General features: G+C 41.4%; 1 protein-coding gene across 3 annotated transcripts in view; it reads right to left on the reverse strand.

The window, feature by feature from the left end:
- Positions 1 to 379: 379 nt before the first annotated feature.
- The window catches only part of ano1b (anoctamin 1, calcium activated chloride channel b), a 49,793-nt gene continuing 36,892 nt past the window's right edge, over positions 380 to 13,280 (reverse strand). For all 3 annotated transcript variants that reach the window (XM_079603484.1, XM_079603483.1, XM_079603482.1), the window contains 11 exons: positions 12,793 to 12,867; positions 8,530 to 8,731; positions 8,310 to 8,421; positions 7,797 to 7,854; positions 7,617 to 7,717; positions 7,315 to 7,457; positions 7,000 to 7,152; positions 6,691 to 6,743; positions 1,135 to 1,319; positions 962 to 1,067; positions 380 to 798 (listed from right to left, as the gene is read on the reverse strand). In XM_079603484.1, coding sequence (XP_079459610.1) covers positions 574 to 798; positions 962 to 1,067; positions 1,135 to 1,319; positions 6,691 to 6,743; positions 7,000 to 7,152; positions 7,315 to 7,457; positions 7,617 to 7,717; positions 7,797 to 7,854; positions 8,310 to 8,421; positions 8,530 to 8,731; positions 12,793 to 12,867 — 1,413 coding nt within the window. In that variant the 3' untranslated portion in view covers positions 380 to 573. The remainder of the gene's footprint in view (positions 799 to 961; positions 1,068 to 1,134; positions 1,320 to 6,690; positions 6,744 to 6,999; positions 7,153 to 7,314; positions 7,458 to 7,616; positions 7,718 to 7,796; positions 7,855 to 8,309; positions 8,422 to 8,529; positions 8,732 to 12,792; positions 12,868 to 13,280) is intronic.

The following is a 13,280-nucleotide window of genomic DNA, read 5'->3' on the forward strand; positions in this document are numbered from 1 at the left end:
GTTTTAATGTGATGTTTGTATAGATTATTCATAGGCTAGAAACATACTCGGGTGTGTAAACGTGAATGCTTGGCCAACGCATTGCAAGCGTGTGAAATGTTCATTTTCTGAAATGTTTTAGTTGGACGTTCGTCTAACGTTTTTTAAATGTGACTTGTTTCAGAACGTCCAGAGAACATTCAAAGTAACGTTTCCGCAATGTTTGCAGATGATACAATGGAATGTTCCCTTAACATTCACATAACCAAGAAAAACTATTTTTTTAAACATTTAAAAAAAAAAAAACTGTACGTTTCGATAGTTGAGAGAACATAACGAAATAACGTTTTCATGGCCTAATGTTAGCAAAACGTTCTTAGAACATATTCTGTTAGCTGGCGTCATTAGTAAAGTTCTTGGTGGCTGTGGCACATTTGTGAAAGAGAACTGAGGAACTGAATCTGATAAGAAGAAGCATGAGCACACAGTGTGAAGACCTGTACAATACGAAGGCGAAGGCGAGAGGCTTTACTGTAGACCCAACGGCACGTCTCCGTCAGGGGAATGTAAGGACAGACACTGAGGCTGCTGGCGTCAGAAGCTTTGGCAGGGCGTGTGCGATACGGAGCGCGAGCGCGTTAGCGGACCGTGGCGCATCTCCTTACTCGCCACGCTGTCCTCGGCCCGAGTCTTTCCCTGCTCCTCTTTCATGAACAGATCCATCATGAGGATCTTCTCCTTATGGATCTGTAAACTGATGTCTTTGGGAATATCTGGGATTATCCAGTCCACAACATCACTCATCAACATCACCACATTCTGCACAAATAAATCACAAGTTCACCAGAATTTAGCATGATTGTAACTGATGTTCTCTACACACTTGATTGTTGAGCGACTTTTCTTAGGGAATAATTTAAGGTAGCACTGCACTGATACTGTGAGTCTCGCACAGATGAGCCTTTAGATATTAGACGCTCACCTGGAAGACGATGACAAACGCTAGTCTGGCTGCCAACACAGCCCAGAACTCCTTCGAGATCTCGTATGGTGTGGGAGACCACGGAGGCTCTCTGTAGTCCTTATACCTGGAGGAGAGTGTCATTAAACACGTGGAGCGGTAAAGCAGCTGTTCTGATCGTATGCCCTTCTTACCTGCAGATGTCCACACGGAAGCCCAGGTGGAACGGCTCCACTGGGGCGGTGCCGTTTTGGAAGTGACTGACATTAAAGTAAGACAATGTGTGGTTGACAAAGCCGTGCATCGAGCCGTCTGGACTGTACATGTACTGATAGACCAGCCGTGGAATGAAGTCTGAAGTGAAGGAGATCACAAATGCCTGCAGGGAAGATGACAGTTTATAAGAAGCTTTTGACATGTTATTGTACAAAGGTGGCGTATTATGGGAGCAGAAAAAAATAATAAAAAAATGTAAGTATGAACTAAGAAACTGAGTATGAACTAATGAATCATGATTAATGTGTAGAATCTTTTGCTTTTAGAGTTTTACTACTTCTGAACAGTTTTACAACCTTAACTTGACCCGTGGTCATTTTTGACTTTTCAAGTGAAGCTTGCCAAAGACTCAGTGCAAACATAAACAACAAAAGCACTTTGAACTACCTCCAATGTTCTTAGTCCTACAATTTTAGTTTTCAATGGCATTAACTCGGTGAGGAGTTGAGGCGCTACAGTATAGTTAATCCAATATTATGGTTAAAATCACTGGTCATCTCAGTGGGAATCCACACTGTAAACTGCAGCGGTCTCAGACTCAGTTCCTGGAGGGCCACTGTCCTGCAGAGTTCAGCTTTAACCAGGTCTCGGCGATAAGGACTGCCGATTGCCCGGGGCCACCGTAATCATCACTCAGGACAGTGGATCCAACTATCACTTGCCCGATGAGGCCAGTGCTGCATCACGAAAGTCTATCATTTGCACGTATTTTTAAGCCTTTCCCATTTAAAAATCCAAGTGCAAGAAGGCACGAAAGAGAGCTCAATTCAATAATGTGAGAATGTTTGCTCCCCTTTCCTTCCAAGCGTCTCAGTCCCTTCTCAGGGACCACTACATCGTATTGACACGTGCCAGTCTGCTGTGAATCACAAGCACAGCTATGGCATTAGCACCTGAGAACCTGGTGCAGAGCCCAAGTCCACATCACAAAACCTTTCACATGTGAGAGGAGAGGACCAGCCCGTCACATCACACACATCTGGAAGGGATACTCCTGACAATAAGGCTTTAGAAGCTTCCATAATCTGTGTTGAACGAGCTCTAACAGCCATAGATGCAGGTTGTCCAGAAGCCTCGTTAGCATGTGAAATAGACTCGACTATACCAAAGAAGTCGAACTAAAGAAGACAAATAACTGGCCTGACTTTCTCCACAAGGCAGCTCTGTGGACATTAGTGTCAAGTGCTCTAACTGGACACACTAAATTTAGATTTCCTGGTTTGAACTTGAAAAGGGGGAGGACAGAAAGCCTGCAGAACTATAGGAAGTATTAGTTGGTACCTTAGACACATAACCCAGTCTCGGGTGTAAGAATGCCTTCACCATTCCTGGTGCAAACTCTAGGCATGACGGTGCAACTGAAAGGGCCTGGACGTCTCCTACTCTTTTCAGAGAAGTAATGGCTAAGATAAACACAATTTTTAAAGTCAGAAACTTGACTGGAACCGTCTTCAAGGGTTCAAAGGAAGCCAGAAAGAGACCTTCCAATACAACAGCCAGATGCCAGGCCGGTGCCCTCATGCAGACTACAGGCCTCAGCCTCAAGACACCACAGAGGAAGCCTGTCACCAGAGGAATCCTCCCCGAAGACTCATCATCCAAAGGAAGGTGGAAAGCAGCTATGGCCTCCATGTAGACCTTTAAGGTGGACGGGGGTAACCCTGCGGAGAACCGTCCCTGCAGGAACTCTACCACTGTACCAACTGTACCAACTCTACCAACTGTACCAACTCTACCAACTGTACCAACTGTACCAACTGTACCAACTCTACCATTGTACCAATTGTACCTACTCTACCACTGTACCAACTGTACCTACTCTACCACTGTACCAACTGTACCAACTCTACCACTGTACCAACTCTACCACTGTACCAACTCTACCACTGTACCAACTGTTCCAACTCTACCAACTCTACCTACTGTATCAACTCTACCACTGTTCCAACTGTACCAACTCTACCACTGTACCAACTGTACCAACTCTACCACTGTACCAACAGTACCAACTGTACCAACTGTACCAACTCTACCATTGTACCAACTGTTCCAACTGTACCAACTCTACCAACTCTACCACTGTACCAACTGTTCCAACTGTACCAACTCTACCAACTCTACCACTGTTCCAACTGTACCAACTCTACCAACTCTACCACTGTACCAACTGTACCACTGTACCAACTGTACCAACTCTACCACTGTACCAACTGTACCAACTGTACCAACTCTACCACTGTACCAACTGTTCCAACTGTACCAACTCTACCAACTGTACCAACTCTACCACTGTTCCAACTGTACCAACTCTACCACTGTACCAACGGTACCAACTCTACCAACTGTACCAACCCTAACCACTGTACCAACTGTTCCAACTGTACCAACTCTACCAACTGTACCAACTCTACCACTGTTCCAACTGTACCAACTCTACCACTGTTCCAACTGTACCAACTCTACCAACTGTACCAACTCTACCACTGTTCCAACTGTACCAACTCTACCAACTGTACCAACTGTACCAACTGTACCAACTGTACCAACTGTACCAACTGTACCAACTGTACCAACTGTACCAACTGTACCAACTGTACCAACTCTACCACTGTACCAACTCTACCACTGTACCAACTGTTCCAACTGTACCAACTCTACCACTGTACCAACTGTACCAACTTTATCAGCTGGGCACCAATCGTCCAGCTGACGATTCTTGCTCCATGGAGTGAACACTCTCCACTACAGCGCATAAAGTTTCCTCATGGAGAGAGCTCTGGAGTGAAGAATCTCTCAGTTGAGTGACCGGAGTCTGTGCGCTGTCATGGCTTCCAGCTCTGGGAGGGGTTGAAGGATTAAGCCCCCGCCTGAAACATAGGTCCCTCCTGATCAGAATCTCCCAAAGGGAGCCGTCGAGGAGGAACATTAGGTCCGAGAACCATACTCGGCTGGCCAGAACGAGACTACTAGCAACTTACAGCTTTTTTTTAGTAAGTAAGTAAGTAAGTAAGTAAAATTTATTTATATAGCACTTTTCACAGATAAACATCACAAAGTGCTTCACAGTAAAATGTAATACAAGAACAATTTAAAAAACATTCCCCAAAATACAAACAACAAACACAACAAACAACCATAACAACCCCTCGACTAACCAAAAGCCTGCTTGAAGAGCAAAGTCTTCAGTTGTTTTTTAAAAGAATCAGCTGAGTTCGCGCAACGTAAAACAAGAGGCAAAGCATTCCACAGCCTGGGAGCGACTGCCTGGAATGACTGGTCCCCTCTAGTTTTAAAATAAGGTAAGAACCAGGATTTAAAAATGAATTCTATACTGGACTGGTAGCCAGTGAAGTGATGCTAAAACAGGTGTGATGTGGTCTCTTTTCTTAACGTGGGTTAAAAGCCTTGCAGCAGAGTTCTGAACAGCCTGGAGACGATGAAGCTCCTTCTTACTCAAACACGTAAAAAGACTGTTACAATAGTCCAACCGGGAGGAGATGAACGCATGAATAATCATCTCTAACTCGCCTTTAGTCACAGATGATCTTAATTTGGAAATGTTCCTCAGTTGAAAAAAGCAGTTTCTAACTAATTGTTTCGAATGAAGCTCCAAGGACATAGCTGACTCAAAGACAACACCTAAGCTCCTGAGGCTCGGTTGGACAGACGGGCCTAAGTCACCAATATATTGTTTTATCTTTGGGATTTTACTTTCAGGGGCAATAATTAGTGTTTCTGTTTTGTCAGAATTGAGAAGCAAAAAGTTTTAGAATTAGTGGGTCCCAAATTGCAGTATGTTGAAATGAGTGTTCCAAAGATACCCGGATGGTCTACTTCTTCCGGTTAGAATCCGAAGTGCAGATCCGTGCACACTCTACTGGCTAATATTGCCCACAACCCATCGCGCTGTGGACGAGGATTCAATTAGAACTACAAACACGAGTAAAAAAGGGTATAAAAAAAACTACAAACATGGCGGATCTGCAAGACCGACGGTTAAGCAGAGCGGTTAAGATAAAGGGGTTTAAATGATTAATAATCAATAGTCTATCTATCCTGACGAAAATATATTTATTAAATGTGATCCACATGATATTTAATCTAAAACAGCATTGTGAACTTTTATAACGATGCGTTTGGTCATTCATTTTTAAATGCATCATTATAAAAACATGAGGAGAGTTCTCTCTGAAATGATAGGAAATTAATTTTAATTGAATGTGGAGGATTTTAACCGTGGCAAGATGATTGACAGGGCAGTTTAAACAGTGACAGGTTGCACGTAACTATGTCCCAAAGCTTGCATACTCTTCTGCTAATATTGTTTGGTCCCGGTGCTCTTTATAGCTTCCTGGTTATGATGTCACCCCACCTGAGACATCCCATCACTCTACTGAACTGATTACACACATACTTCAAGACTCATCGCAGAAGAGACGCTCCCACAGCGACGCCACTGTGACGCAGCGTGAGTTTCCTCGATAGTGAGCTTCCAGACAGATACGTCGGAGCTGGTTGGAGCAGAAATCTCCAGAAGCGGAGTTGAGACCACTGCTGTGAAGAATACTTTAGTCTATACTATTGCCCTATTTGGATTGTACTGGTTTCTCATGGGGACATCATGTAATTTCAACATTTACAGGGCTTAGTCAGTGATTTTATTGCTTTCCGAAACCAGAATGTTAGTGTTTTGCTCCAGCCACCCTAGTAAAAATTCCTGGCTGAATTACAGTCAAACACCAAGGTCGTGAGGTGATTTAATGCCGTCCAAGTCCACATCTCTGAGATCATAAGAGAAGTCATATAGTAAATCCTTTCTGACCACTGCCGAGCATCGGACGACAGCTGTTGCTCTTCTGGGTGATGTGCACACGTTTTAAACACAGAGACTTATTACTGAAATGCTGGAGACCGTTTAAAAGACGAATATTACGTCACTGGTCCACTACAGTGAGCGGGAGCTGATAAGAATGAAGAAGAACAAAAGCAGGCAGACTTTTGAAACTTTTTCTACTAATTTCCACTTTTTTTAAATGACATCTGTTATTTTGGGAGATACAATGCTATACAGAAAACCATTTAAACTGTAGCGTGTCAACTTTCCTATTTTTAAATTGGGTATTTAAATAATAAAATAATACAGAGGATATTATTTTCCTATTGTTAAAGTAAATGTGAATACATTTTTCCAAGCGACAACAGTCATGTTGTACAGCAGCGTGTTCCCTGGTTCATCCCAGATTTATATTTTACAGACGTCTCCATGAGCAACAGTTATCATCAGAATATGTCTTATTGACTGAGAAATGTTCAAGTTAGGGTTGACATGCAAATTTGACTAGTGCCAGACCAATAGAAGTGATTCAAGTGCCGTCTACTTCTTCATAATGGCAGCGTTCTAGAATATAAAGTGCTGCATGCTCACAGGTAATGTGATCCGCTAGCATTAGAAGGACCAAATAACACAGACTTACATTCACAATAACTGCCACTTTTGCGACTCCTCTGAGAATATTATACCAGATTCCTGTAAAGACATCAGGACAACACCATCAGTGTATCAGCACTTTGAGGTGAACCTCTTATAACACACACAACGGAGCTATTGATATGATATAAAGATTATATAATAATCAATAATATAATAATAAATATTCCCTTCTTTTTCTCAAACTGGAGGACAAGTTCAAATGTTTTTGCAGGTAGTGGACAGAGATGCCATGGATGCTGGTCACAGGGCTTCAACTGATACTATAAGTTGTATGATTGTGAGGAGTACAGACCGATGTCTTTGCCTCTGGCTGCATCTGGTCTTCTGAGTTCGGCCACAAACTTCTTGGCATCCAGACGTATTTCAATGATGTTGTTGAGGAGGGCAAACAGAGGCGCCAGCGGGAAAGATGCCACAAACAGAGTCACAAAGCCAAACTGGATTACTGCAGGAATGGAACAGTAATAATTACTGCAGTAATATTAGAAACAAGCCATCTTCATACTGCTCTACAGCTGAAGCTTTATTACAAGCGCATGAGCCGGTGCTTCTGGTCTTAGTTTGACCAGTGTTAGTTCTTCATAAGAGTTGAGATATACACACTCACTCATCTCCATGTACTCGGGCGTGAGGCCAGCAAACGGCTCCAGGAAATGATCCGTCTCGTAGCGCTGTAACTTCTTCTCATATTCCTCTTCCTGGAAAGAGCGTCTCTTGGATTTAATGTATCTGATCAGCTTCTTCAGTTTACTGCAATAAAGCAAACACAACCCAAACCATGGCAATGCACACTGTCCCTCAAGCCTGTCATGTTAAGGGTTAGGGTTAGGGTTAGGGTTAGGGTTAGGGTTAGGGTTAGGGTTAGGGTTAGGGTTAGGGTTAGGGTTAGAGTATACTGGCTGTACTCACGGGACGCCGATCTCAAACAGGTTGTTCTGGATGAGCTGCTTCCCGAGCATCGTGATGCTGAGCTGAATGCAGAGCTCCATGAGGCAGCCGCCGTGAGCGCACTGATCAAACACATCAAAACAGCCGTCATTCACCCGCCGCAACCAACGGGACGCGCGTGTGTGTGTTCATGATTCATACCTCCTCCATGCGATACGACTCAAACACGTAGAGATAACTGCCGGGACGCCCACCGAGCCTGTGCGGAAACACGGCTGTCAGAGTCTGGCTTCAGCATCCACACACACTCATGCAGCATACGTCTTTCATAAACCATAACCAGCTGACAAAACCACAAATCATCATTTCAGAAACACAGGCCAGAGAAAACTGCTCTGGAAACTATGCTTGTTTCCGCAACAGAATAAAACTCATTAATAAGGAGACTTTTAATCTCACAGTTTATTTCTCACAAGTCTGACTTTTTTTCTGCAATTTCAAGATGATGTATCAATTCTGACTAAATTTATTTAAATTCTAACTTTTTCTTGCAATTTTGAGTTTATATCTCACAATTCTAACTTTTCCTTGCAATCCCAAGTTTATATCTCTCAATTCTGACTTTTTATTCTTTATATAAGTCAGAGTTGTGAGATAAAAAGTTTAAAGTTTTTTTGTGGCTGAACCAGCGTCCATGGGATAGTGAATACCCACCTGCCTCTGAAAAATGCGATGTATATGATGGGAGTGAACGCATTCACAAACTTTAGGATGAATGTTTTGAAGATCAGCCTTTCTTCAAAGCTCTTGTCTGTTTTAGGAACCTCTGAGAAGACCAACACAAGACACATGAGTGATGTAACGCTTCTGTTTTATGCTTCACACATGAGCAACAGAAGGCAGATGTCGAAGATCGGCTCGGCTGGCGACTGACCGAGGACGGTGAGCCAGCGCGCCACGGCGCCGTACACTTCATCCAGGATGAGGATCACCACCAGGTTGATGATGGCCGCGGTGGTTTTAACCGTCAGCCTGACGTTGGAGCGGGTCATAGGGTTCGAGCTCATGGCGAGAGCGGCTTTGGTGGAAATCCGGTATAAAATCACACCAAACACAATAGCAAACGTCACACCGATCTGCAAAACAGTGAGGACGCACTTCATTTAGCAGGTTTATCTCAAATGAAGACAGCGATTATGAGTACACAACTGAAAGCACAACCAGATGAACACCAGTATTAATCTGTGAAAAACAAGATCAAATACCATGCTCTCATGAAGCCGTGATATGAGGATGAAAGTAAGATGAAGTACTTGTTATTAAATGTACTTACTCTGGCAATTACAGTAAATTATGCACAATTACATGCAACTAACCCTAAACCAAACCCTAACCCTTGATGTTAATTAATATGACTCAGTACTTAAATTTAAATTAACACTGTAAGAAGGACACCTTAAAATAAACTGTATCATATTAAATGAATAATTGATGGTGTTGTTTATATACAAATTATTGTAGTCTCAAGCCTCACATGATGAAAAAATAATAAAGAAAAACAATATAAAAGTTACTATGAATCTTTCAGTGCATAATCATAATTATTGTAGTTACATTTTTAGTATTTTCGTCATTTTATTTGAATTAGATTTTTTTTTCTTGAATGTTTTTAACAGATTTAGTTCCTCTTGGAGTCGCTGCCCGTCAGATTGTGTTGAGGAGCCGGAGGCTGCTGGCCCAGTCCTCGCTATACTGAACTATTTCTGTTCATGTGTATTTTGGGACGTCTCAAAAGCTTCAGAGTTTGACCGTGAGGTCGTGATTCTGCGCCAGTGTTTTGCTTTTATTGCCATTTGTTGCAAGTTTGAGATAACAGCAGATGCCTGGATATTCTGCTGGAGAATGTATGACTGCACGATGGGGATCAAGACAGCCGAGTAGACTTTCAGTAGACAGCTGGAACCTCATTTAAAGCAAACTAGTTGGAAGACTATCTGGAATCTGGATCACCTCTGAGACATTAATGGGTTTAAGACTTGAGAATAAACGACAAACAATATAGGAGGCTATGCTGGGTACTCTGCTCCTGGGGCCGTATAGGGCCCGTCCCACACGGGGGGGGAATACCGCCGTTATATCAGTGGCATGGGTAGAGTCAACATGTTTCCATCACCCTGTTTTTATGCTCATTTTGAAGAATCGCATCAGAAACGAGTGATGGAAAAGCCCAATTCCCCCACAAAATCCCTTAACTCGTGAAAAGGTTTTACGCTCACTTGAGGTGGTCTTTGACTTGTACATAAAAGGGTTAATGCGAATAATGTGAGATGGAAACGCATTTGACGAATAAATTCTGACGCAGCGCACATTAAACCCACGTGACGGATAGATTTCCTCATGATGGTAGTAACTGCTCTTTTTAGGGAACCGAACCAAATCTTTTGGCTCAGCTCAGATATAAGAGTATACGTTTGAGTGTGTTACTCATCTCGTTTTCTGACCCGGTATTAAAGGGATAGTTCACCCAAAAATAACAATTATTTTATTCATGATTTACTCACCCTGAAGCAGTCCTAGATGTAAATGACTCTCTTATTTCAGACGAACACAATCGGAACTATATCAACAAATGTCCTGCATCATCCAAGCTTTGAATGGAGGCAGTGAATGGAGGATGAGATTTTGAAGCCCAAAAAAGTGCATCCATCCATCATAAAACTAATCCATACGGAATTCGGTTCAATCCTGCCAGCTAATGTTTGCTCTACGCCACGGGCGCTCCGCATGTGACGTCATGGACTGCCGTGTGCCAATGATAATGGTGTTTGTGTACTGGTGCCTCAGACACGTCACACGGATCCCGTTCCCCGTAGCGTCAATACCAAGATACAGCGTATCGGTCCTGTTCTCAGGGAACCAGGGGTACAGTCATAACCGTCCCTGTTTAACACTTAATACATTTTTGTCAGATTTTCTTCTCTATACTGTCACTTTTGAGATTTGATTAATTTAATGTGTCCTTTCTGAATAAAAGTCTTAATTTCTGACCCCAAGCTGTTGAATGATAGTACTGTATTGTAAATGCCCGGTGAACAGGTGTACATGATGCATGGTGCCCACTAGGACAGAAGTATTTTGGTGAACAGCAACACACACATGAATAATACCCAGTGTTCCTTAGATCTCACTCATTGAGAAGTGTGTCTTTACCTGTGTGGATCTCCTGGAATAAAAGACAGAAGCTGATATTCCAGAGGCAGTTGAAGCTTCACCACTTTCGTCAGCCATGCTGAATTTATGTTCATAAATAAAGAACACAACGACATATAAAGAGGACAGTCATATAGAGTGATGTGTAAGGGTCAAAGGTCATCACCCCTGGTGGTTTGGATGGTTAAAATGGTTTGTTAAGATCTCTAGTGGACACCATGCGTCAGAGGGTTACATGAAGTCATGATGTCTGCCTGTGCTAAGTGTATTTATGACAAAATATTCATATTCACATGCAGGATTGATTATGAATATTGATGTTCAAATGTGGGTAACACGTTACATTAAGCTTTCATTTATTAGCATTAGTTATTTACATTGAACAACTAACAATGATTTTACACCATTTATTCACCGTAGTCGATGCTAATTTCAACATTTACTAATACAAAATCAAATGTTGTATCTGTTAAAATCAAACATTGTGTGAACATTAGTTAATGACCATGAACAAACCTTAAAGGGGTCTTATTATGCTTTTCCACTTTAGTTAGTGTGTAATGTTGCTGTTTGAGCATAAACAAAGCTTTAAGGAGATATTTTATTTAACCGAATGCACTTTTCAAGAACTACAGCGAACGGCTCGTTTGGACGACAACATGTTTTTCACAGTGTTCCTGGTTTAATAATGTGCATCCGCGGATACGGGGACGAGGCCTGTGGAGCTGCGTTGGAGAACACAGTGCTGACGCTTTGTCAAAGAGATACGGCTTCCCAGCCGTTTCCAAAACTCACTTGTTTGACCGTCCTAAGGCTAACTTAACCCCCTATCCAGCGCCCCCTTTTTTTAAAGACATGAAAATGCACATTCTGAACTTAAATGATTGTAATTCAAGAATGCTTTGGAATATAGATTTGTCTTGTTTTAAAGAAGACATTTGGCAGATTTTTGTAGAAGTGAAATAAACAGAAAAAAAAGTTATAGAAGTTTGAGTTTATGAAAATGTACAACGTTAAAAATTTAATTATTCATATTTTATATAAAATATATATTTTCAAAACCTGGTGGACTCTAAAACTGCACACAAAAAAATCAAAGCCAAAAATCTGAACAAGTTGAGTTTCAAATGTTAGGTTGATATCTCAGAAAATGAGCGTTCAGTGAGATGTAGTTTGGGCGCAGTACCACACTTCTCCACTAGTGGACATTACTGCCCATATAAGGGCGCCTCCATCTCCATATGTGGTTTGAGTCTGAACCATTATTTTTACAATTTTCATACAATTTATGAAGTAGACATCCCATTCAGAAGTAGTGTTGGAAGTTTGGCAGATTTTGAAATGAACTCAACCTCTAAGAAACACAGAAGATCACGTATGTGCATTATAGCTCGCCGCCACATCACTAATGCTGAATCTATTATTGTTTTCTTTATATTTAAAACATTTTCAGAGCTTTTTTTCTAAAACAATTGAATGGATGCTATCTTCTGAACTCTTGGCATGAAAACAAACTGAGGTTTCTACCATTCTTTCATGATTTTTCATGTTCATCACGATTTCACAATAAAGGTCTGAACACGCCTCAGGAGGATGAACATATTCTTGTGGCAAATTGATAAATTACGGCTCCTCTGTCATGTATTTTAAAAATCAGTCGCCAAATATGTAAACTAGAGATTGTAAGCTTTCAAATGATATTTGTCAAGATTGGTTTAGGTTTAGTATAGAATATTACTGTTTTAAATATGTAGTGGCAATCATGTAATGGCTCATTTTTTGAACAATCAAGCCTTTTTCTAGTACACCCCAAAAACACAATCAAGACTTCCTAACAAGGCACAATAGAACCCCTTTAAACAACGGCATCTCTGAAATGAAGGTTAAGAAATGCTGTTAGCTAATGCATGAGCTAGCGTTAACAAATAAGACTTCATGGTACAGTGTTACCCAGAGGTGTGGGCGATGTATGAAACACAAGCCTTACCATCAGAAGCATCATGATGAGGTTTGTCATGTACGCAGGGAACCGGTCTTTACAGGTCAGCTTCTCTTTCTCGGGCTGAAGAAGAAGAGAACAGAGTCTTTCTCAGCACTAATGTCTGAACACTCTTACATCAAGATATGTTTACTGGAGAAGCAAAAAGGCTTCAGGTATTAAGTCTAGTTTACTGAAAATAACATCAGCAAAATTGAGGGACTTTATGCTTAAAAACAAGAAAAAAACTAGTTTTCCGTTTAAATTACGTTTATTTTGATATATTTTTCATAAACAAGACTTAATATCTTCAGTCATTTTCTTTATGTAAGAATGTTTCGATATGTCATCTGGATAATGAGGAAGAGCAGCGTGTCCTTCATCACATAGAGGAGTATTTTTACCGTCAGCAAGGTCAGGTTTCTTATTTTAACCAAGTAATTCTACGGTTATAAATATTTGATCAAAACTGATAACTATTAAATCATTTTAATAAT

This window comes from Phoxinus phoxinus, assembly GCF_949152265.1.
Source record: "Phoxinus phoxinus genome assembly, chromosome: 25".
Classification (NCBI taxonomy): Eukaryota; Metazoa; Chordata; class Actinopteri; order Cypriniformes; family Leuciscidae; genus Phoxinus; species Phoxinus phoxinus.